The sequence below is a fragment of the Centrocercus urophasianus genome, unplaced genomic scaffold, assembly GCF_019232065.1.
Source record: "Centrocercus urophasianus isolate 14NV4802_14NV808 unplaced genomic scaffold, USGS_Curo_1.0 seq_13, whole genome shotgun sequence".
Taxonomy (NCBI): domain Eukaryota; kingdom Metazoa; phylum Chordata; class Aves; order Galliformes; family Phasianidae; genus Centrocercus; species Centrocercus urophasianus.
This window is the reverse complement of record NW_024884475.1, coordinates 4481609-4505221: the sequence shown is the minus strand read 5'-3', so window position 1 is coordinate 4505221 and position 23613 is coordinate 4481609. Positions and strand designations below refer to the sequence as shown.

Here is a 23613-nt window from a genome sequence, read left to right as displayed (position 1 = left end):
TTATAAATTTAACCAGTTTTAGTAGTGCACCTGTGTCATTCTGCAAAGGGGAGGTGATGGGAAGGATGTGGCCAAAGAGCAAAGTTGGTGTTCAATAAAGGCAGCACGGGGCTCAGCTGCACACTCTCTGCACTCTGAGCTGCAGCTTACAGGTGCCCAACACCAGCAAAGTTACTTGCCTGTAATGCACTGTGCAGTCTGTGCAGCTCTGCCACGAGCTGAGCTATACAGCACTGATGGAGCACACACTTGTAAAAATGCTGAGATACCTCATGCCTTGCTTCCTGCTCTGTCTGTATCTCGTTTCCTTACAGCACTGGGCAAGTACAGGACAAGCAAGTAAACCAGTTACAGATACAGACTAGCTGCCAGTTCCAGCTGCATGAGACTGCCACCTGCAGCACACAGCTGCAGGTTTTGAACAGAAGCCACTACTACTGTTTTAAATAAAAAAGTTTATTAAATCATTTAGACTTTAAATAAGTCACAATAATTAATGCGCTCAGCGATTATAGCGAGTGCATTCTGTACACCACCAACCCAAATGGATTGATTCTGTATTTTATAAATAAAAATTAACATATTTACAATGAGAAATAAAAGCACGGCATTAGGCAGTTAAATTAGCAGATTACACAAATGCCTACCAGTTGATTTTTCTTTTTAAAGTACAAATCTACAAGATTACATACGACACGTATGACTTCATTAGGTTTAAACTGTCAGAATCACAACATTTTTGTACATAATTTTTATTATGGCTCTTCCAACCGTTGTCTATAAGCCCTCTTTTAATAGCAAAAAGCTCCTTTCTCTTCTCTACAGGTTTATCTGTATAAAATGCATTCCCTAAGATCTACTACAGTGTAGAAATATGAAAAACTTTCCTGTAAAGATTGGCTATGAAGAGTGACAGTATGTACAGCTGTGGTAATTTTTTGCTTTAAAAATAGTGCAGATTCCCAGTTTACCTACCAGAGACAAAAAATGGAGTCATCATTTTGTGGTTTTTCTTCTGTTTTTCTTTTCCCAAATCATCTTCATTTCACCGAAGAGCAAGTGATTCAGATCTACACTCACTAGGCTTAGAGACTGTAATTTGCTCTATAAAAATACAGTATTTTAATTCTATGTACACGTTACAGGTCTCTCACTTACCCAGCAAGCAGACATATACAAGCTTCAGGGAAAAAAAAAAGGGTATAAAAAAAATCTTCCAGAAATCCCAACCCCCCAGAAAGAGATAAAGAAGCACAACATTGGTAAGCACAGTCGCTGAACCCACCTGCCAAGGAGAGTTCAGATAAAAAAATGGAATGTGGAAAGTGTGGCTTTTGTTGGCTGTCAAAGTGAACAAAAATCCATCCAACATCTTAAACATTGGCTATGGCAAAAGAAAGCATAAGTAAACATTTCCAAGATAGACATTCTGCATCATAGGATCCTTCTGATGAACAATCCCTTGAAAACCTGCTGAGTGGAAGAAGTGATCCTGAGGATAATTATTTGCTTGGTTGTCTTGAATGCTTGTTTCCTGATAGGCTCATTGTCCGTGACCTCTGCCTCAGCACTGGTTTGGCTGGGAGTTCCAGGTCCTCAAATACAGGATTTTCTATGATTGCAGCTGCCTCTGGTCTTTCAGTGGGACTCGGAGAGAGCATGTCCTTCACCATGATGTACTGAAAGAAAGCACGAGACGTGCTGCTCAAACCAATTCATACCTTCATTCTTATTTAATGCTCTGATTTCGTGTCAATATAAACAACTGCCTCCTTAGTAATCTGGGCATTACTACTTTGGCACAGAAGTCAGGAGCGATTTAAATGTTGGAAAATACAGCACTGTAATTTATTCCTTAAATTGTTTTTACTGTCGAGGACAACAATCAATTTGGCAAACCAAAACTGGCCCAAGATTCAATGGAGTTATAAAACATTTATAAGATTTGAAATCATAAGAATTTTAAAATATTTTAAGTGTCATTCATGAGTAATTTTGAGCTTCACATTTAATCACCATGTTTAAAGCAATGCAGTAATTTTTGATGGTGATGGCTTTCCTTTAAGTATGAGAAAAGTCTGAAGGTTTATCTCAGTTACTTAGCAGAACATCTTTATTAGTGAAAAACAACGTCCTGTTCCAACTGAGCACAGCACATCCCATTGGCCCTGTCACTTGGCAGCTGTAAAACCAGCAGGGAAGCTCTCATTTAGCTACTGGTCTGAAGCTACCATGAAAACCCAAAAGCATCTCAGCTTTTTACTGCAGGGCTTCTGCACATCACCTCCTCCTTATCTGAAAGTGTATAGCTCTAAAGGATGACCAATTCAGTATATGGTTTTCTACTTGAGAGATGCAATTCCTGGAGCTAGATCCCATGCAGCCACAATTCTATACCATGCTACCACGCTGTCTCCACTTCTACCTGTCTACAACTCTGCATGTTCTCTTTGTGAATATGGATTTGCTGCAAGAACTCATGGCAAGAAGTATGCAACATAAATGACATCAAGTGCCAAAGGGAAGCTGAGTAACACTGTATAGTTACTGGAGATAAACCCTGTGACAGAAGTATCAATGTCCACAATATTATAACTCTGAAACACAGTAAAGTACATCACGGATAGAGAAATGTGTCTTAATAGCAAAGTTGATGGGGTTGGTACTTTGTTTTTGTTTGTTTGTTTTCTTTTTTACTTGCAAAGCAATTGGAAAGCAAAGAAAAAAGCTACAGTTATTAGCAGGAAACATACTTACCTCTTGTGCATATTTCTGAGTGAACAACGTTGGGAAGTTCAGATTTCTAACATCGCTCAGAGTCTGCAGAAACGTTAAGAAAAAGATGAAGCTTTTCCAAAACACCATTTAACACTATTATTCTTATTTTTTAACCTATGCAAACAAATCAGCCCAATGAAGAAAAGCTGCATTTTTCAGTTTTGTTTTAGAGGTTAAGATCACAATGTACTTTAATGGCTAAGTTGCTTGTTCCCTAGGCACGCAGCTCAGTCACTGCTCCTCCTATAAAGAGCACATTGGCTCCACCTAGTGACAGTTCCCCCCAAAACTACAATACTGCAAAACTTGGAGCACAAAATACAAGAATTCTGAAGTTAAAACAAACCCATTATTACTCCACTGAAAGTGGAAACTAACAAACTAACCAGCTAATAGTGATGGGCAACAGTCAAACCCCAGTTCATGAGAACTGGAGTTTATTACAGAAAACTGCTGCAAACAGTGCTTTCCTCTACCAAGTCAGGCTGCATTTAGTGATCTGTTTTCATACATCTAATTTGGAAATAAAGTGTACTGTCACAGGTAACTACTAACAGCCTGTGACAGTGGCAGGTCTCATATTCTCCTTATGGGTATTCTTCAGTCCTTGGTCACAGACTCCTAGAATTTACTGGGCTCATAGATCAGACAGGGCATTCTTTGATTCAGCACATAGCAGTAAAGACTGGCCAATGAAAACATCAGTGTAACAAGCTGGAAGCAAATATTACAGAAGCCAAGCTCCAGAATAGACAATAAATGGCTGGAAGTTCTTTTTGATTTTATCAAAAAGAGTTTAAATAAATCAGGGAAAGTTAGGGCAACCTTCTTACCCTCCTTCTAAGAATCAAAATTCCTGGGGTATTGAGTTAGATTTAGGATTCACTCTGATTACCTGCTTTGCCTCTGTACTCAGAATAGAAACAGGAAGGGCAAAGCTTGTAATCAGTCCTGCAGGAGACCTAAAAACCTAAAAAGGAGACCTAAACCTAAAAAGGAGAGTTATTAGGTGTAAGTGTCAGTAAAACTAATTTCATTTAGGGAATCTCAAATTGGTTTTAGTGCAAGCGGTTCAGATTCAGCACTGTTATTCCTCCTCCAGACCATGCTCTTATTCATTAAAAATAAACAACAAAAACCAGGAAGCAAGACCAGAATAAGCAAAGTATCTGGCCAGCCTGCACTCACAGCATGATTTTAACTTCTCTGCTAAGCAATCCATCTTCACACGAGCATTTCAAAGCACTAAACATACTGATTTGATAAATACAGGTTGTGACAACTCTCATTCCTGTGTAGGTCATTGGTCACCATGTGCAAGAGAAAAACCCTTCTGGCTGTAGCCCTTGCTCTTCTCTATGAACTTTTTCCTGATTTCATGCATCTTAACAGCAAGGAAGATACATCAAAACTTCAAATTCACATTGGATTCAATGAAAGTCACCTATTACAGGGAACACGGTGCTTCACACTGAGCGGGAATTACTGCTAAGATTTTATTATTAGAAAATGAATAACAATTTTTCACTTTTTTCATTAAAAAAATGCACTGGAAATGCAAAAAGAAGAAATAGTGAAAATGCACAGCATGGCTCCAACTCCTGAATGAAGAATGAGTTGGTAGGCTTGTAGTTGCAACACTTATTTTTTGCTTAAGATCTCAGATATCTCAGTTCAGTATTTCCTCTTACTTGGCACCACAACAGAGAATGTTTGTAAAGAAACTGCAGCCTCAATTCAACTGCACATATAAGGAAGGCTGCAATTCATTTCCAGTGATTCAGGGAATCTGGACAAGGCTGATAAAGATTCCATGTTCCTAATTCCAAGGCTTTTTTAAAGCTGAGAAGAACCTCTTGCAAGTGTCTTACGAAGCAATTCTTTTGAAGAAGTGATCAAGCAGAGGCTAACCCTTGCTGCTGCACCATACCTACCTTGACTCTCTCCATCTGTGTGCTGAAAGGGTAAAGCAGCTCGAAGAGGATCAGTCCCAAAGAGAATATATCCACTTTGTGAGAATAGGTGTTCCCACAGATCTGAAAATTCAGAATTCAGGTGAGGTCAGCCAGTTTGGTCACAGAATTACGTACAGTGTAATCAAACAACTTCCCACGGGAGTGATCAGCTCTGTGCACAGCAGAAAAGCACAGAACAGGTGCTAACTGTAACAGCCTTTTGACACATCAAACTTGAGCAAGTGTGAGTAAACAGCTCCTATCATCAGCTCCCCTTTGCAGACCTAGCCACGTTTCAACTGAAACCTCCTGAAGAATACCATGTTCTTTATTGACTTGAATATTACCCAGCCTAATACATTAAGAGCAAGATAAATCAGTGCACCAAAGAACAGGCCACCAACCCTTTTTTGTGTTCGTTTTTGCTATTTTATGTTTAAAATATTCATTTTGGAATTCAGTTTAGCTCAAAACTCTACTTCGATGAGAAATAACATAAACCTGATTGAAACAGTTTACTAGAAAGACTACTTGATCCTTGAGCTCCCAGGAATTCAAGTGTCTTCAAGGTGGTGCTGGAAATAGTTTGAGAGAACACAAACCTGTTCTGGGCTCATGTAGAGTTTGGTCCCTACTTGTCCTGTGTGTCTGGCATAAGCTGGCATCGGGGTGAGTACCAATTCCTCCTCCTCATCTTGGTCCATAGCAGTTACCAGTCCAAAATCCCCAACCTTTACTACATCATCCATTGTGAAAAATATATTGGAAGGCTGAGAAAACAAACAGGTGGAAAGAAAAAAGCACGTTATAAACAAGTCTGTGTTCTGGCAGATCGTGGGGAATGGCACAGGTAAGCTATCTTAACTCTCCAAACATATGGCACATTCACATCACGTGTTACAGATCTGACTGAAGTTTTCTTGTTTTTTTTAATTCCAATCTCTGAGTATTACACTCATTCACAGTATTATTAACCAGTGTGTGGCACAACACCTTATCTTATCAATAAAAGTAGACCTTGTTCCTAGATTTCCAGTCTGCAGTCAGCTTTGCATAGTTTAACTGTGGGAATAACCGTTTCTGTAACAGTGCTTAAGAACTCCACAGTTCCCAAGAATTCCTATTTCGAAGTCCATCCAATTTCCTCAGTTAAAAGCAAACCCACTCTGTGCCAGAAAAGACAGAAAAAAAGGCTACTAGTTTTCATAAGCATGTAAAAACACAACTATTTGCTTATTGCTGAGCTATTGAGGTATCTAACTTGTTAGTTTCACATTACTCATAGCCTGCCTGTAAAACTGCCACCTGAGCCAGGTCTTATCACCCACTGTACTTTTCAGGACTGAATGTCCTTTGGAATCACAGCTCATTTAGTGCACAAAAGCTACTACCCTGTTAAGCCTGTTTTGGGAAAGCCTTCTCAAGTTGTTCAACCAAGTAAATAAAATACAACCTCACGTTCAAATAGTTGCTAACACTGACCTTAAGATGTTCCAACAAAACTCTATGCAAATGACAAGAGTGAATCAGCTTCAAGACCACCTATCTAAGCTTTATTGAACAGCAAACTAAGAGTCTGCAGAGGGTTACAACAGACAGTACTGTTAAGAGATGTGTTAATTAATAACATCTAGCAACATATTGACATAATGATTAAATTGCTTCTCTGGTCTTTTCCTTAAGCACTAAAGATTTTTCAGATAATGGCTCAAAGTAATAGCTTAATGCTGGATGGGTTCATGAGCTTTTTCTAACTTTGGTTATCCTTTGGTGTTACTGAACTTGAATCCCCTTTAACAGCCATGTCCAAGATGGTATTTTCATGTTCTGCTTCTACTGCTACCAGATGATTACTGAGGAGCTACAAGAATGGTTGTAAGCATTTCAGTGCTTTCTACACTGAGGTAGGCAACAATGCCTCCTCAAGTAACAGGTACTGCATCTCCATTTGACAAAAGCAAAGGAGTCAATCCCTCACAGCTTAGAAGAGTAAGACTAACTTCAGCTGGGCCCTTTAACTAAATTCTGGTACTGTGTAACAAATACTAACACTCCCAGAGCTACAACTTCCATCAAGACTAGGCACAAACGAAGCAAAATGAAAGGAAGACACAAAAGTCTTGCTTGACTTCAGTCATCTTCAACATCAAAGGTAAAAACAACCACAGCCTTTCCCATGCTGTACAGAGCTCACTTCCAGAATTAACAGCCTGGATGTTATCAGACATTAAAAGATCATGAATCCCTCAGAAATTTGCTTTTGGAGAGTCATCACTGACTCAACATTCAACTCCAGAACAGTTCACATTTCAATCCTAGAGCAGTAACATAGAACTTACATTCTCTTAAACCAGGATTAACACTGCTGCTGTCCTGCAGTATTTCTATGGAAAACAGAAGATGTACACCAGAATTATCTGCTTCACTTGAAAGGACAGAACAGGTTTCAAAATAGCTTTCTTTGCCATACAGCTCAGCAATGAAGAAACCTGCATAAAGTTCCTGAACTACAAATGCCATTAAAAAATGCCATAAACTAAAAAAGCCATAAAAATGTATGGGATACAAAAAGTCTTGCTGTAAAAAAACCAAACCTGCAAGAATAAATAATTAATTTTTACTTCCTGGCGCACTACAACTCCAAATTGTTATACAGATGTGAATTCAGCTTTTTTAACATCCATCCTGAGGTCAGTGATAAGTAGTCAACTATCTTAGTGAGACTCTCCTACTGGGGCTGCTCAGCCTACAGTAGAAGAGGCTCAGAAGGATCTCAGTGTCCACAAATCCCTGTAGGAAAGTGCAAGAGGACAGAGACAGGCTTTGTTCAGTGTTGTCCAGGCATAACCCAAAGCCCAGGAGCTCTCCCAGCACATCAGGCAGCACTGCTGTGCTAGGCTGGAGCACTGGCACAGGGACCAGAGAGTGGGAGTTTACTCCAAATCTGGGTTTTTCTTCAAAATTTGCCTGGATGTGGGCCTAGGCATCCTGCTCTGAGTGTTCCTGCTAGGGCTGGGCTGGGCCAGAAGGACTCAGAGGTCCCTGCCAGCCTCATCCGCTCTGTTGTTTCCTTCCAATACTGCACTACTCACATTAAAAACAAAACAAAACAACAACAACAAAAAAAACCACCACACCACCTACCTGTAGCAGCACATGATCTGCCAGATTAAAGCAGAACTTGACACAGATGAACACTCTGGCACTGCTGTTAGGAGCAGTCAAATGTGTAACTGCTAACACCCAAGCTAGCAATGCCATTTGAGTCAGTCCATGTGTTTCAGGAATTTTACAACAGTAGAGCAGAAACAGTTCAAGTTACAACAACTCCAAAGAAAATCTCATAATCTCATGGTAGTAAATGAGAAAAATGTTTGTGTATAGGACACTGCCAGCATGGGAAATCATAGAATCACAAGGTTGGAAACGACCTACAAGATCACCTAGTCCAACCGTCTCCTAATCACCATTGCCACCACTAGCTCTAAAATAAATATAAATAAAGGAATTTAAACTACAATTTGGAAACTTCAGACATTTGATCACGACCATGCCAACAGATAAAAACATTTCCAATAGTATCCTAGGAATACAAACCTTAAGATCCCTGTGCATTAATCCTTTACTATGCAGAAAATCAACTGCTTCAGCTATCTGCAGAAATATCTGCAGACACTCTGTCCTTTCCCTCTCCTCTATTATGCATCGTCTGCTCATCCAGTCTTTAAGGTTCTCTTTCCTGCAGAGCTGCATTTGGATGTAAAGATACACCTTTGGAGAGGTGGGCTTGACTTTTTCTGTAGTATTTTTAGAAAGGTCCAGGCTTAAACTTGTTGGCCTTGGTGGAGAAACAGAAAGGGGACTTCCTGAAGATTTCTTGTTACCAGGTTCCTTTGTACTTGTTGGCTTGTCCTCAGAAAGACTTTCATCACACAAAGCATCAATTTTATCTTCCTTACTAGAAGCATTTCCACAACCAGAATCCTCGAACACAATAGAGGAGGAAGTCCCTTCCCTCAGCTGTACCACAGGAACAGCTGGAAGACAGACTTCCAGGGAGTGATCCAACTCGGAGTGACCCAGCTCATTACTGTTGATAGTACTGTCTTCTACATCACAGCCCGTAAGAACGCTGTCCTGAAGGTTTAACAGTGGATCTGCTGACTGGTGCAAGTCCCTGTTGTCTGAAGCAAAAAATTCCAGAGGAGAGAACTCACTTTCAGATGAATCAGACTGACCACGTGGTATTCCCACAGAGAAAGACCTTCCCTTCTCCGATGAAGTAGCAATAACTTCAATGTGGTCCTTTGTGGAAAATGGCTCTGTTCTGATCTTGAATGATGGGACGTCCATTGGACTGGGAGAACTGAGTGGCCAATCGGTGCTAGGAAAACAAAATGAAGAGGTCAGTACTACAGAACTTCATCCCACTAGAATGCATTTTCAGAAGACTTTTTCTGAAAACAAAGTTCTGGCAGAACAGGAAATAACTATCCCTGTGTGGGAGCCACTAACAAGCAGGATTTGTCACCTATTTTTCTCAGCGAGTACAATATCTTCTAATTGAGACAAGAATGTTTAGATAGCATCTCCCAAATGAGAAAAGAAAAATAGCAAGCTCTACTGCCAAGTTCCCAATGTGCAATCAGGCTCAACTTCAGCTCAAACAAACCTCATTCCTTTTGAGCAAGCATTGACATGACTATTTAAAGTGCCTTAGAAGAATTACAGCTGTGAAATGTTAATTTAGTACCTAAAATACAAAATCTGCTGTATCCTAAGAATTAGAATAGGCATGTTAAGATGTTACTATGAGACTACTAAATAGTGGATCATAAGAATATTAGGTCCCATTCTCTCTTGCCACTTTTAAATGTTGTTAACATACACCCACCTTTTCTGTACAACTAACACCTACCTTATCTAATTTTTCATTTTTAACCTAATTCTACCAAGCTTTATAACTCATCAGATTGATAAGCCCTCACAGATTTATGCTGAAATAAATTAACTGAAGTACTGAATCAGAGCTATCAAAACTAAGATAGACAATAAAAAAAGGACAGTTGTGGAAAGGAACAGAGAGAACAGAGCTGTTGAAGGTTAAAACCAAATCACCGTAGTAAACAGTGCTCTGATCTTCCTCAGGATTCCCAGATAGGGAAGTGATGTTAAGAATTACAAGATGTTTCTGAAGCTTAAAGCAGGGTCTTAAAGAGGACCCAGAAATTAAGAAATGCCAGGCATGAATGTGATACATTTGTATCTTGTTGAACTGACAGTTTGACAGTCAATAACTACTTCTTTCCTAGTTCATCTGCCAGTTCCCCTGTTCTGTTGGCATACAACCTCAAGTTCAACTGATCAAACACCCACAGGTTACCTTTCATCCTTTAACCACTGTTCATCCATCTTTTCCTGCCATCCCTCAGGTGGAGCTTCCAGCCACGCGTTGAAGTACCGGACAATACCTGGATGCTCAAGTTTAGCCAATGCCTTCACCTCCCGCATCACCTTCTCACGTGCCAGTTCCCTAGGATTTGGGGTGAGAAGAAAAGCAGTGACATGGTTACATAAAGCAATAGCACAGCACAGAAAATTCTGCAAAAGAATTTAACCAATGTTAGCCATGTGTAAGCCAGGCTCGCAGTATCACTCTTCACCCCAAAGAAGACCTTTTTCAAATTCCCCACAGTAATTCCCCTATGTTAGAAGCATGGAGGAGCAGACTGCTCCTAACAGCTAAGCATTCATTCACCTCTTTTCAAATAATTACAGGCAACAAAACTGAAAAGAAAGGTGCATCTTGTTCTCAACTGTTTACAAGGACAGAAAACAAATCCACTAGACAGCAATATTCTACAGGGATGCAGAAGACACTGGCACACAGACAGATAGAAATACCTTTGTGTTTCTTTTTTAATTGGCACAACATAAAGACCATCTTCATTCTACGGACCTCTTGTTAAGACCATAACACTCCATCAAATGAAGTTTAATGGTTTTATTCAAATGATTTGGATATGCCTGGAAAAGGCTACCTTAAATTTCTGAACACAACCTTTTATCTTAAGTAATCACGTTTATTTAACACATTCAAAAAATAGTAATTCTAGATTTCACAGCTTTACCCCCCTCCCACTACTGGCCTGCCTGTTTGCTGTTCTAACTTGAGATTTCCAGAAGCAGTGTCTCCCATCTCCCACTAAAAGGAAGTTCTGTGTAGGATAATTCAGCATCAAGGCTTGACCACCTATGACTGAAAGAAAAGGTAGGGGTTGTGGGACTGGAGAATGAAACACATGGATAAATGGAGTCAAAAAAGCAGGAGAGGAAAGGGGATGAGAAAGAAAAGGGTGGAATAGGAAAGGTAAGGAAAGAAAGGAGAGAAGCAAATTAACAGTGCTACAAATAACTAGTGCTGTTACTAAAGGCTCAATTCATCAAGGAAATCAATGGAGTTCCCATGTAGCTGCAGCATCCTCATAAGGGTCCTGCTATGTTAGTAGCTTAGCCAAACAGGTCACCCTTCTGCTGTGAATACATATGCCAAATTCCTGATGCCAAAATTCAGTCAGCCCGCCCATTAAAAAGTATGTCATTCATCCTAATGCAGAACCTGGGCAATCAGTTCAGGAACTGTGTAAGATCCTGCCAGTCACTAATTTTTCTAGTTCTCAGCAAACTCAGTCAGTACCTGTTTGGCAAACGGATCCTTTTGATAGCATAGTTGCAGTCATCCACTTTATTTTTGGCTTCAAAAACGACTCCAAAACCTCCACGGCCCAGACACTGAATTGGTTCAAAATCTGTCAGATATCTGGGAGGAGAGGGATGTGAATAAGGGACAGAAGAATGGATGGAGAAAAATATGTTAGCAAGAATAGACATAAATGAAGCCTGTGTTGTTTTGTCGTTTTTTTTTTTTTGTCAGGGGAAGGAGTTTAAGTGTTAAATAATTCTGTACAGGCAAAATGTGCTGAATGACTTCAAGCATTTCTCCTCTTCCTCCTCTGCTCACCCACCCACTGAGGCAATCAGATGGTTACCTACTTAGGAAACTGACAGGTGCTGATTATGCATTTATTCAGCGTCTATCACATCCTCAGCAAGACTCCTCACACGTGCATCTGAGTGCATCTGACAAACTGAAGAAGCCTTGCAGAGTGCCAGGTTTTATGACTACAGGATCACAGACCACAGATACTTCAGTTAAACTCCCATGCCCAATTCAGGTGGTGATAGATGAGTATTTTCCAAATCATGACGTGCTTTTAACCCCACCACAAATAAGTATTTCTGCTACTACCCTGAGCACATCTTCTGAATTATCACTTCTTAAATCTCACTATCTTTCTTTTTCTTCATTTTAAATAGTCCATCTCCTATTTTTGGCAAATTAGGAATGGTCACATTTTCTCCTATTACTGACATGCCCCTATAGACCCATTTTAAACGACCCTTTCCTAATAAGCAACAAAGGTTTCTTCCATATATACTCTGCTTGTTCTGTAGCATACATCAAACACATTTCCACCTGCAATTTCCATGTTCTAATCCAGAAGCACAGAAACAGACAGAATGAGAACATTAAGAATCAATCCTTCATTTCACCTATCAGCAGGAAGTATTTGAGTAACACTCCCAAGCAGAGGTTCTGTGCTGGCTCTGAGGGACTCTTAGACTAATCATAACAGCAATCTCCAATTGATAAAGGGGCAACAGGGTTCTTTTTCACTGTTCTGTGGAGTAGGGGGACTACAGGTAGGTAAGTAATGACCACCAACTCTTTTTTGCAGACAGCATTAGTTTTCACACCAACTAAAAACTTTGCATGAGCAGTATTGAACTGAATTCACCTTGATACGTATCCAGAGCTCTTGACATCACTCCAGCTGGTGTCCTTAACATCTCCACATGCAGGCTCATATTTGCTATCAGTCTGACACTGCGTTTCAGATTCCTTCCGCAGCTAACATGGTGACCAAAACAAGAACAAAAACAAAAATTCAAGTCCTAAATACTTGAGATCAGTTTGTACCTGTAGATAAGGCATTCCATCATTTCAGTGTAAGCATCTCCAAAGTAATCAGATATGGTTGAAGCAATGCTAGCTGAAGCAGATAAGCAAATTGTGCGTGGCAGCTGACAGCCTTCACAGATAGATTAAATAATGCATTTAGGCTACGCTATCTCATAAATTATTAACACCACACAGAGCAGAATCAAAACCAAAAGAAAAAGGCTAGAATAAGACCTTCTGTATTTGGGATTGAGGGGAAAAAAAATAAAATACTCACTCTGCTGTAGGGATGGGGATGGAAAAGTTTGCGTACAATAAAGGTCGTGGCCACGATGCAAAATAGAATGGTGCCAACGATTTCTTTCCACCAGTGAAGCAGAAGAACAGGATCTTTTTTGCGAATGTTTTTGTAATTCATGTCATCAAAAAATCTAACAGTGATCTGGGTGCTACGTTTACTTCTCTCCCTTTTGTAGTAGGGTAAGTAATATCCATTATCTGCATATAGAAGACACAAAAAGGGCACAGATTTGTTTGTTACACAACTACAAAGCCGATGTTTCTCATAAATAAGCCTTCTCAATAGACACTGGGTGTTGTGAGCACACTTTGTTTTTGTTGTGTGACACTTCAAAATTCAGAAGGTCAACCTACCATATGGGTACTGCAGGACTGAAAGTGCTCCATTGCTGTATTCTTCATGAGAGTACTTGTCATTGCTGAGACACTTATCAAATTCATCCGACCCCACCAACACTGGAGTCCTGGAAGGAGAATCTAAGCAAAGAAGAGACAACTTTCTGAGATGGATGATTATTAACAAGATTCTGCCCTTGGATGACTTTCATGAGAACTCCAATTGCATTACCTTAGAAAACATGAGGTTGCCAGATCAGGCTGTAAGGACCAAAATTAATACAAGGAAACACAAAGGAGGTAGAAATCAAGAGAGGTAAACACCGCTGAACACTACTTTCCAGCCTAAATGCTACTTTCCAGCCTACATACTATTTTGGACAAGTCAACTAACTTCATATTCACATCATGCAAAAAAAATTCTTCTTCTGGTAAAACAACTGTTTTAGAAGACCAACACGGCATCACTTTAGAAGACCCCATCAAATCCACAGAGTCACTTACAATTCAAATGCCTCATTAAAAAAAAAAAAGAATTAATAGAGCACAGATGTTCCCAACTGTAAACTCATTCAGGAACTAGCAGACTAGCTTGAAAATTATCAGAAAGATGCTCTTAGGTCTAAGACAATAAATGAGACTCTGAGTTGTTACTTACGGATTAAGGGTTTCCATTTAATTTTGGGGAGGGGAATAATTGCATTATCATTCCTGGATTCCAGAGCCTTTGGGCTGGTTGGGAACTTTTCAGAAATTCTGACTGACGACTGCAGATACAGCTGGCCTCTGTACATACCTGAGAAACAAAACCAATAATAATATAATAAATAATAACTCAGACTTGGTTTCCTTCATTCTCAGATTCAAATCATCCAGTTAAGATGTATGGTTTAGAATACTTTTAAAAGCATTTCTCTATATTCTGAGAATCTGAGATATTGACCGATTGAATTCAAACAGAACACATTCCCTTTGCTCTAGAAAAGCATGAGATCAGAACATCTTCAAAAAATTGCCACCAGTTCTGAAGAGTTACCAAGCATCTTGGGCTTAGCCTAAGATTTCCTTCAAACTTCCTACCCTTGTTAATGCTGGTGAACACTACTCTTCAACACTGCTAACAGGAAGGCTGAAAATATCTGCGTAACCATTAATAAGAAAGGGCTAAGAAATAAGAAAGAGGCTAAGGGAAAAAAAAAAAAGTCCTTGAAAACCAAAGCACATCTTCCATACAGAGACAGACAGATAGCTGAGAAGAAGGGCCTGGAGCCACTATTTCAAACTGTCACAAATCACATCAAATTAATTCTAATAGCTGGATAAAAACCTCAATCACATATGAGCTTAACTGAAATATCTTCACGGTAAGTTACTGCAGTCAGTGCAGAGGAAAAAAATAATGTGAAATGTTAGAGGACTAGAGGGAGATATTTCTTACAGCTTTCTGAGCAATAAGACTGCATTGTTAACTATAAACCTATCTCTAAAAGTTTCAAGATTTGCAATCATGTGCAAAGTACTGCACCTATAAAGCAGTAAATAGAATAGAGTACAATGTTTTAAAACCTATTTCTTCTTGGACAAAACACAACATCATTTATTTACCACTTTAGGCCAAATAGTCATAGAAATTAATTCTACCAGTATGGAATGATCTGCTTTACTAAAAGCTCACAGAAAACGATGATGTTTACAACAGCTGGTGCCTCACCCAAATAGACACTGGATTCTGTGGCCCCTCTGGCAGCTTCCACAAGATCCTCCTCATCTTCCAACACTTCATTGTTTGTGGTGTAACTTGTGTCATCGAACAGACTGATTGGAATTACCTTGCCATCCTTAACTAGCCATGCAGAAGCAATTGGAGTACAAAACTGAAGCAGACAGATATAACAAGGAAATTAATGTCATATTAATTAGATGTTATGTAAGAGATCAAGTGCTTAAATACCTCAGTTTGGTTTGTGTAACAGATGTAGCAGCTCAAAAACACTACATCAGTAAAATAAGTTCCAAAAAAGTGTTTTGTTTTGCTTTGTTTTTTTTTTTAAACACAGAGACAGCATCAAAAACCCAGGATGAAAGACATCAACAATGAAGCTGCATATCTTCTACAACTGTAACATTTATTATTCTGTTTCTTCCCACACCTGGTATTCCCATTCGAGATGTCCTCCTCGTCTGTTAAAAGCCATAACCTTCCAGTCAGCCACTGAGACTTTTATCACTGTATCTTTCATCATTGCCTCCTGCTCATCCACATCTGAAATTATTTTTGTTTCTTCTTTGTTCACATGCAATTTAAAATTGCTCTCAATGTATCCTGCTCTATTTTCTATGTCTGGGACATAATGCAGCTCAAAGTGACCAACACTGAAATTCCACCTAAAAGAAAAAGAGAAAAAAAAGTATCTGTAAAAGTTAGTTATATATTCTAAGCAAGTACCATACCCTCAATTCAAAGATTCTTAAACTGAATTACCTGTATTTGGCCCAGTAAGCCACAGTAACACAGCTGTACCAGGAGAGGGAGTGCTAATCCTATAACTGTATCCAGAATACAAACCAAACGAGAAAGAAATCTTGTTGTCTAGCATGACATCCAAGGTTAGAAGACAGCTGATGAAGTAGTGCCAATGACATTAAAGGTATAGTATATGGAGAGGGCAATTAAAAATCATCAAATAATAATAAAGCTAGGTCTGTTTAGGGAAAAACATGTTACACAGTTGATAAAAGTATAAAGCATTTACGAAGCAGCATTCTACAGAAGACATAATTCACTAACAAAGGATATTTTATTTTAAATGTAAGGCTTTCAAGCAAGAGAAGGGATGGTGCTTTCTTTTTGGTTGTTTCTTTTAATCCCACACAGAAACCGTAACACAGGATCTCTTTGATGGGTAATTCAACAAAGCCAGGACAGCTCATGTTACAGGTTAACATACTCTGAAACAAATATGGCTGTATAAGGAACACAGAGCTCTCTTGCACAGCCTAAAACTCTTCAACTTCTGTAAACAACGAACTGAGACAAAACCAAAATTACTCTCAGAAAAATAAAGAGCTCTTATTTCCACCACATAGAGCTGTAATTATGCTGTAGACAAATACAGAGGGGAAAAAATGGGAAGTTGGTATCTGAAAGAGCAAAAAGAAGGAAAACACTCCTTTAAAAATATCTTTGGGTACCCAGGGCTCCTCTACTTCTGGCTACAACAACTAAAGAATTCATGTACCAAAAGTACCATGCTATTTTTCTGAAAGACATGCAAACAACAAACGTGCTTTCATGACATACCTCTCCCTGGCAGTATCAGCCTCTAAGAATCAAGATTTTCTCTTAAGACTTCTCATTTGCTAATCTAGTCAAGTTCTAATTAGCTTCTTTCTGACAGACTGCAGACACACTATGTGTCAAATCCTGCCGCAAACAGAAGAGGGAGCAGGTGAACAGAGAATGACTAGCTCTCCATTGACTGGTGGGCAGTTATCTTTGTATCTTTGTATAGCAGCCAGCCTTGTAAACTTGTATTTAAGCACGGTGTTAGCTTGTTGTTTTTTTCAGTTGTTGTTGGGCTGAGTTTTATTGTTTGTTTTGGGTGCGTGCTTTTTTTTTTTTTTTTTTTTTTAGAAATCTCAGTGTGCTGGAAACTTCAAAGTGAGAGCATGAGGGAAGTCACAGACCAAAGCAATTTTTACAGCTTGTGAAAAAAAGAACACCTAAATCATGAAACAAAAGGAGATGTAAGAATGAGGCTTTTTGAAATGTCTTCAGTCTTAAAGTGTTCATTTTATGCCAACTTAAAATGAAAGCTAAAACATCAAGTATAAAAAAAGTGACAGTTACCATTAGTAGGCCAGATTGGATGGGGCCCTGGGCAGCCTGGTCTGGTACTGAATGTGCAGGTTGGTGGCCCTGCATGTGGCAGGGGGGTTGGAGATTCATGACCCTTGAGATCCCTTCCAACCCTGGCCATTCTGTGATTCTCTGATTCTGTAAAGAACTTAAGTAGAGAATCAAAAAATCACAGAAGGCTTTCAGGCTATCTCCTGCTATACCAAATGATCAGTTGAAACAAACAATAGAGAAATTTATCTTGTGCAGTAGAGAAATGACGCACTTTTGAGATATACAGGAAAAGTCACTGTAATTTGACTTAAGAGAAGTAAGTATGGACGAGTATTTTTTCTAATGGTCTAAAACTGAAATTACAGATTTTCTTTTCTTCAGAAACGTTTTAGACCAGAAGAGATAGGTGCTAAATAAGCCTGTGACATTCCTTCGGAACAAACTCCCTCATTCCTTTTCTACGAGAGTAAGAAGGTCAAATTCTTCAAGTGTTACAAATTAAAACCTATGTAATTATAATACTCACTTCTCATTACCACTGCGTGGTCCAACAGCACGGACTGTTTTTTGAGTCCTCCGTAACAGCAGTGTGTCCTCCTGCTCTGCCTCATCGTCATCCCAGCGGCGACAGCCCACAGCCGAGCAGATGTACTTCACCTAAGAGACAAGACAAGAGACTCACAGCTTGGAAATGTGAACAGCTTCAAGAGCGAAAAAAAAGAGCATCCAACATGAATGTTCAAAACTAACAATTGTTACAGTGCATTTTCGGCTCACAGGGGATACAGAGCTCCTTCCAGTACTTGAAGGGAGCATATAAACAGGAGAGGGTACTGAAAACTTAGTTGTGGCTTAATTTTTTATTGGACATACTGATTTACTTGGTTTATTATTACTGATTTTGTTTGATTTGAAAGGATGAAGAAAGGTTGAGGGAACTGGGCTTGTTTAGCTTGGACAAGAGCTCTGGGGAGACCTCATTGTGTCCTTCCAGTACTTTAAGGGAGCTTATGAACAGGAGGGGGAACGGCTGTTTACGAGGATGGATAGTGATAGGACAAGGGGGAATGGCTTTAAACTGAGGCAGGGGAGGTTTAGGTCAGATATTAGGAGGAAGTTCTTCACACAGAAGGTGGTGAAGCTCTGGAACAGGTTGCCCAAGGAGGCTGTGGATGCCCCATCCCTGGAGGCATTCAAGGCCAGGCTGGATGTGGCTCTGGGCAGCCTGGTCTGCTGGTTGGTGACCTGCACATAGCAGGGGGTTGGAACCGGATGATCATTGTGGTCCTTTTCAACCCAGGCCATTCTGTGATTCTAACATTCTATGATTTTAGATGTTCAACTTGATGGATGTCAAAAAGCATGGTTTAAGAGAATTGCTTTTGCAAAAAGTTCTAGGAATCCTACAGCCTGGAACATCTTTGACTTATTGACTCTTTGCATAGTTTTCTATTCTAACAGAAAGAAATCATAGTTCCTCTTTTTCCTATGATATCTATTGACAGAAAGATAATTTCTAGAAGTAGTTTCACAGTATAATTCTGTTTTCGTGCCGTATCTGCCTCAGCATAACTCCATTAACTTCAAATTAAGTACTATTGATCTATATAAAATACTTCAGAGCCATCCCACTTGGTCTTGTCAGCTATTAAAATGGGGTGGGGACCTCAAATTAATGCTGTCACATAGACTTTGCAACAGTCCAATTCTCAAACAGTATTTGGAATACATATAGCCATTTGTGTTTTGAAAGTAAGTTGGACACACTTTCAGGAAGCGTGAATTGACATTACAGTGCCAAGGACAACACACAGAATGGCCAGGGTTGGAAGGAACCTCAAGGATCGTGAAGCTCCAACTCTCCTACCACATGCAGGGCCACCAACCTCCCCATTTAAAACCAGACCAGGTTGCCCAGAGCCCCATCCAACCTGGCCTTGAACACCTCCAGGGATGGGGCACCAACAACCTCTCTGGGCAGCCTGTTCCACACTGCCAAAATTCTTAACATGGAAGAGCAAAGCACTATTTCCTGCGTGCAGCACCTTTGGTACTGCAAGTCTGGGCCTGAATCACAGCAGGAACTGAAATTACCACTTCCTTAACAGTTGGTACAAGTGCCCTTTGCCATCAATGAGAAAATCTAAATGGTTTCATAAACTACTGCTTTGGACCTTTATCATGAGTGATCATTACAGAAACTGCAACAGCATTCTACATGAAAACACCTGGTTAAAATGGAAAAAACTGTTATGGCTTGGTTTTGTTTTGAAAACCAAATATTATCATTTTCTTTTTACATGTTCTAAAAACAACATTTCTGATTTTAGCAAATATCTGCTATTCACTACACAAAACATCTGTGATCACTTAAATAATGCAGGACATGGAAGGGGGAGGATAAGAAAGTCAAAGTCTAGGACTCAAAAGAATGCAATCAATTCCTGTGTTTTAATCCTTTCTTCCTTCCATTTTTAAAAACATACACCACTTAACCAAAAGATTTCAGAAAAAAAAACACACTTTCTGAACCAGTCAGATAAAAAGTAGTTTTCAACTTAACTTACTGGCAACAAGAACAAACCTCAGAAGTTCATGTACCTTGAATACTTTTCTTGTTTTCAATCAGATACTCTTTGCTAGTTGAGAAAAAAATTAAAATCTTTAATTGTAAAAAACGCATCATCTAAAACTTTATTTGATGTTCAGTAAGCTGAACTGTGAAGGCTGTTCCAGGCAAAGCCACATAATAAAGCTGAACTCATCCTCCAATTCTGCAGAAAGGGGTCATTTCTTCCCCTTGCTCTGAATTTGCTAACTCAGCACAAAAGTAATCCAATAGAAGCAAGGAGTTTTTCTCTTAGGTTAGCAAATTGATTCTGCTTAGCAAATGGCAAGTGACACAGGCAGCACAAGGGAGAGAGCAAAAGCTCACACAAGAAGACACTGCAGCGATGCTCTCAGCAGTGTCATCTAACCACAGCTGCTAAGTCTTACTTCAGCCTGCTTCATTTGTTTCCCAAGAAATTTGTACTCTGCTCTTTGGTGCTGTGCAATCATACACCAAAACCGTAGTGCAGCTTAAATCATAAGAGCAATCTACTTGCATGATAGTACTAGAAACAGAAGATACACAAATCTGAGACACACAAGACAACTTTTGAAGCTCTTACCTTCCCTGAGTAGGAGCTCAGCCCATAGCTTGTTAAAGACTTCCCCCCAACTAAGACAACATCCTCGCCCAGTTTGTAGGATGACTCAAGTAGAGATTCAACTGTGAAAGGAACTGCTTCCATGCTCTCTCGGTCCCGATCCCACTGGAAAAGATCTCCATCCAAGGAAGGAATTATCATCTTATTTCCAAACACCTAAAACAAGCCAACAGAACCTAAGTTACTACTTCTAGCAAAACATACAGAGATGCAAAATGAAGCATAGCGTGAGCAAGTATAGTGATTTACACTGCAGCACCTTATTGTATGGTTTTGTATCCCAGAATCTTATTTTTCAAAATTACAAAGAACACTTTCAGGCATCATGTTAAAAAACAACTCAGTTCTAACACTTCCTCCATTTTAAGCATTCAAAGCTCAATCAGTTGATTTCTATAATCCAAACAGAGAAATAAGGGTAGAAGTAGTCTTGAAGAGACTCAACAGTGGCTGAAAACTAAGCACGTTATTGTGATTGTTTCAAGACAGTGGCATTCTAGGTAAAGCTCTAAATTTCTACACCTTCCCCAGAGTGAATTTAGTAGTAAATACAGAACTGAGCATTCCCTCCAGATCAGACAACTAAATTCTGTTCTAAAAGAAAATCTCAGGCTGTATGTGTGCTCTTTTGCAAGTGATGACTACACCAGAAAAGCCACCCTTCTTAAAAGCAGACAGAGCAACTACCATTGACAGACCTTACATTGCATTTATGGCTTTTCAAACAGTAAAATCCAACTTCTCCCCAGATCGCCTTATGCTTACACACAGATCCCTTCAAATTCTGATTTTTGTTAAAACACACAAGAGGTCAAACATTCTTCACTGGGATACAGTTTCATCCATTACACAGATATTCAAGGAGATCCTCATTCGGAAGCATGAGTCATTGGCAATGAGTACTAAGGGACTTATTAAGAACCTCATTATCAGCATGATAGACCATAACTAATACTGTGGAGCCGCGGTGGCTGCGCCCATCAAGGAGAGAAACCGTAATCCCTCTAATCTTAGCTTTTGAGGATATGGATTAACATGGAAGATTTTAAGGCTTTTGCAGACCTTCTGTCCATTTGGGCAGTACCCTACAACATAATTACATTATATTCAGACTCCTTACACATTCTAAAGACTACTTCTGGTACATGTATATTAGTTACTTCAAAGGAAACACGCACACATGATCCAGGAGTTTTCTGCTTGGATTTAATTTAATTTCTGATGTTGCATCTTCGATTGAAATGCTCTCTAACATGAAACTTCTTATTTTAACTGGGTTGCACAAGAGCATACAGCACAAGCACAAGTTGAGATTCACATAAAGAGGAAGGAAAAGAAAGATCTTGCCAATGTGCACGTGTCATGACTGACCTCTTTTCTAGCAGTGCTTGGATATACCTCATTCAGAGAAGAAGTTTAGGGCAATTACCTGATAATGCTGCTGACTGCCCCTAAGATCCCTAAGGGATCTAAGACCAAAGCTTCCTGGCTTTGAAAAGCTGCATGATGACTGACAATTAAAAATTCTTCTCAGGAATATAACATGTAATTGAAGAGATGATAAAAATAACCGCATGAATAGCAGTGATCTTTTTTCTTTTTTAAACAAAGCAAAATGAAGTATGTGTATTTTCCTCCTGGATATTTACATTACAACTAAAAAAGGCCAAAGCATACCAGAGGAGACACTGTGAGAGCTGTGACCCACGAAACATGCTGCAGAATGGTTTTCCAAGGAGGGGAAGAAGACACGTACACATATACATGACTGGATACATGCATAGAAATAAAAGAATAAAAAGCAAACATTTGTGCAGGGGGTCATTCGCAGAAATCACATGATTAGTATGAAAATAAAGCAAACAAAAGGTTTATATAAACATTCATATGCAAGAGAAGCCTTGTGATCTTTAGAAACAAAGACATGCAGATCGTGGAAAACACTTTTTAATAACAAAAGAAGCCTGTGCCAAACTTAAAGCCTCAACCAAGCTTGAGTACTTTGTTACAATATTCAGCACAGAAAAGTAGCATCAAAAAATGTTTTTGTAATATAGTCCTTCAGAAGCACATAATAACGATCAAAATTTTTAGCTTGAGCAGTACTGCATTAATAAATTATTCCATAAGGCTTCCTCCCACACCCGGTTCAGTTACCTGCACGTAATTTGGAGAGCTGTGCTTTATCTCCAGCAATACAGATATCCCATATGAAAGAAAAAAGAACAAACAACAGACACTGGTCTTTTCACAGGCAACTTTCCAACCAACCAAAAGCTAAAGCAGCTCCTATAGCACCGTGTTTCAGCACACAGAGCCCCAGTCAGGCAAACCCTGTTATGCCACCAAGGTGTCACAGCTCTGTCTGTGAGCCACATACATGTGAGCAGTCCCACTCTGTCTTCTGGATCAGCAGCACTGTGCTACTACTTCAGTTTCCTGCAGAACAGCTACACGCACCCTCATCTCTCAAGATATGCCAGCAAGGACCTGAGGCTGACTTCAAGCTGGAGCCAGAAGAAATTCAGCCAGGCCACCAGCCAGCTAAATTCATATAGCCTGGCCAAGCTACACACATGCTGCTGGCAGCCAGACAGCTACTTGTGGGTTCAGACTTCCAGATATGCTCCCTGGAAGTCACAACAGCAGGGGCTTTGTGGCTTGGTACACTCAGAGCACCTTGCCATTACTTTGCAAAGTGAAGTATCTTTTCTGAGCAAGGGAGGCTCTCAATTAACTCTGTAAGCCCTGGGCACAACATGACACATGGCACTCTGAGCTTTTCTCTCATTTTGAAGCTCTCTCTCCAAGGCCTCAGCAGTAATTTTAGGAAAATTTTCCTCAAATTGGCAAAAAATGTTGGCCATTTCTGGGAACAACACATCCAAACCCCCAGTACAGAATAAGCTCGCTTAGCAGCACTTGTTTGTATGCTCCCAAGATTTGAGTCAAATCAGGTCATGCCTTGTATGCCTTCAGAAATTTTCCAATGGTAGCTGCTCATCTGTTACAGCCTTGGTCCTCAGCAGCCACAGACAACAGATGAGACTGCTCTGGTTAGCTCTGCTGATCACCTGCCCATGCTCCCAACCTTGGGAATGTGCCCACGGGAGCAGCGTGTCCTGTGTGACATTGGAAATAAAGGCTGAGAAAAGG

At 39.7% G+C, this 23613-nt stretch overlaps 1 protein-coding gene across 1 annotated transcript in view; it reads right to left on the bottom strand.

Moving 5' to 3' along the window:
- Positions 1 to 440: 440 nt before the first annotated feature.
- The window catches only part of EIF2AK3 (eukaryotic translation initiation factor 2 alpha kinase 3), a 41179-nt gene continuing 18006 nt past the window's right edge, over positions 441 to 23613 (bottom strand). The window contains exons 3-17 of the mRNA XM_042812382.1: positions 20419 to 20613; positions 17772 to 17902; positions 15543 to 15777; positions 15104 to 15266; positions 14051 to 14188; positions 13411 to 13533; positions 13034 to 13254; positions 12593 to 12705; positions 11431 to 11553; positions 10117 to 10266; positions 8331 to 9117; positions 5336 to 5503; positions 4713 to 4814; positions 2758 to 2820; positions 441 to 1679 (exon numbers count right to left, since the gene is read on the bottom strand). Coding sequence (XP_042668316.1) covers positions 1503 to 1679; positions 2758 to 2820; positions 4713 to 4814; positions 5336 to 5503; positions 8331 to 9117; positions 10117 to 10266; positions 11431 to 11553; positions 12593 to 12705; positions 13034 to 13254; positions 13411 to 13533; positions 14051 to 14188; positions 15104 to 15266; positions 15543 to 15777; positions 17772 to 17902; positions 20419 to 20598 — 2874 coding nt within the window. The 5' untranslated portion in view covers positions 20599 to 20613 and the 3' untranslated portion in view covers positions 441 to 1502. The remainder of the gene's footprint in view (positions 1680 to 2757; positions 2821 to 4712; positions 4815 to 5335; positions 5504 to 8330; positions 9118 to 10116; positions 10267 to 11430; positions 11554 to 12592; positions 12706 to 13033; positions 13255 to 13410; positions 13534 to 14050; positions 14189 to 15103; positions 15267 to 15542; positions 15778 to 17771; positions 17903 to 20418; positions 20614 to 23613) is intronic.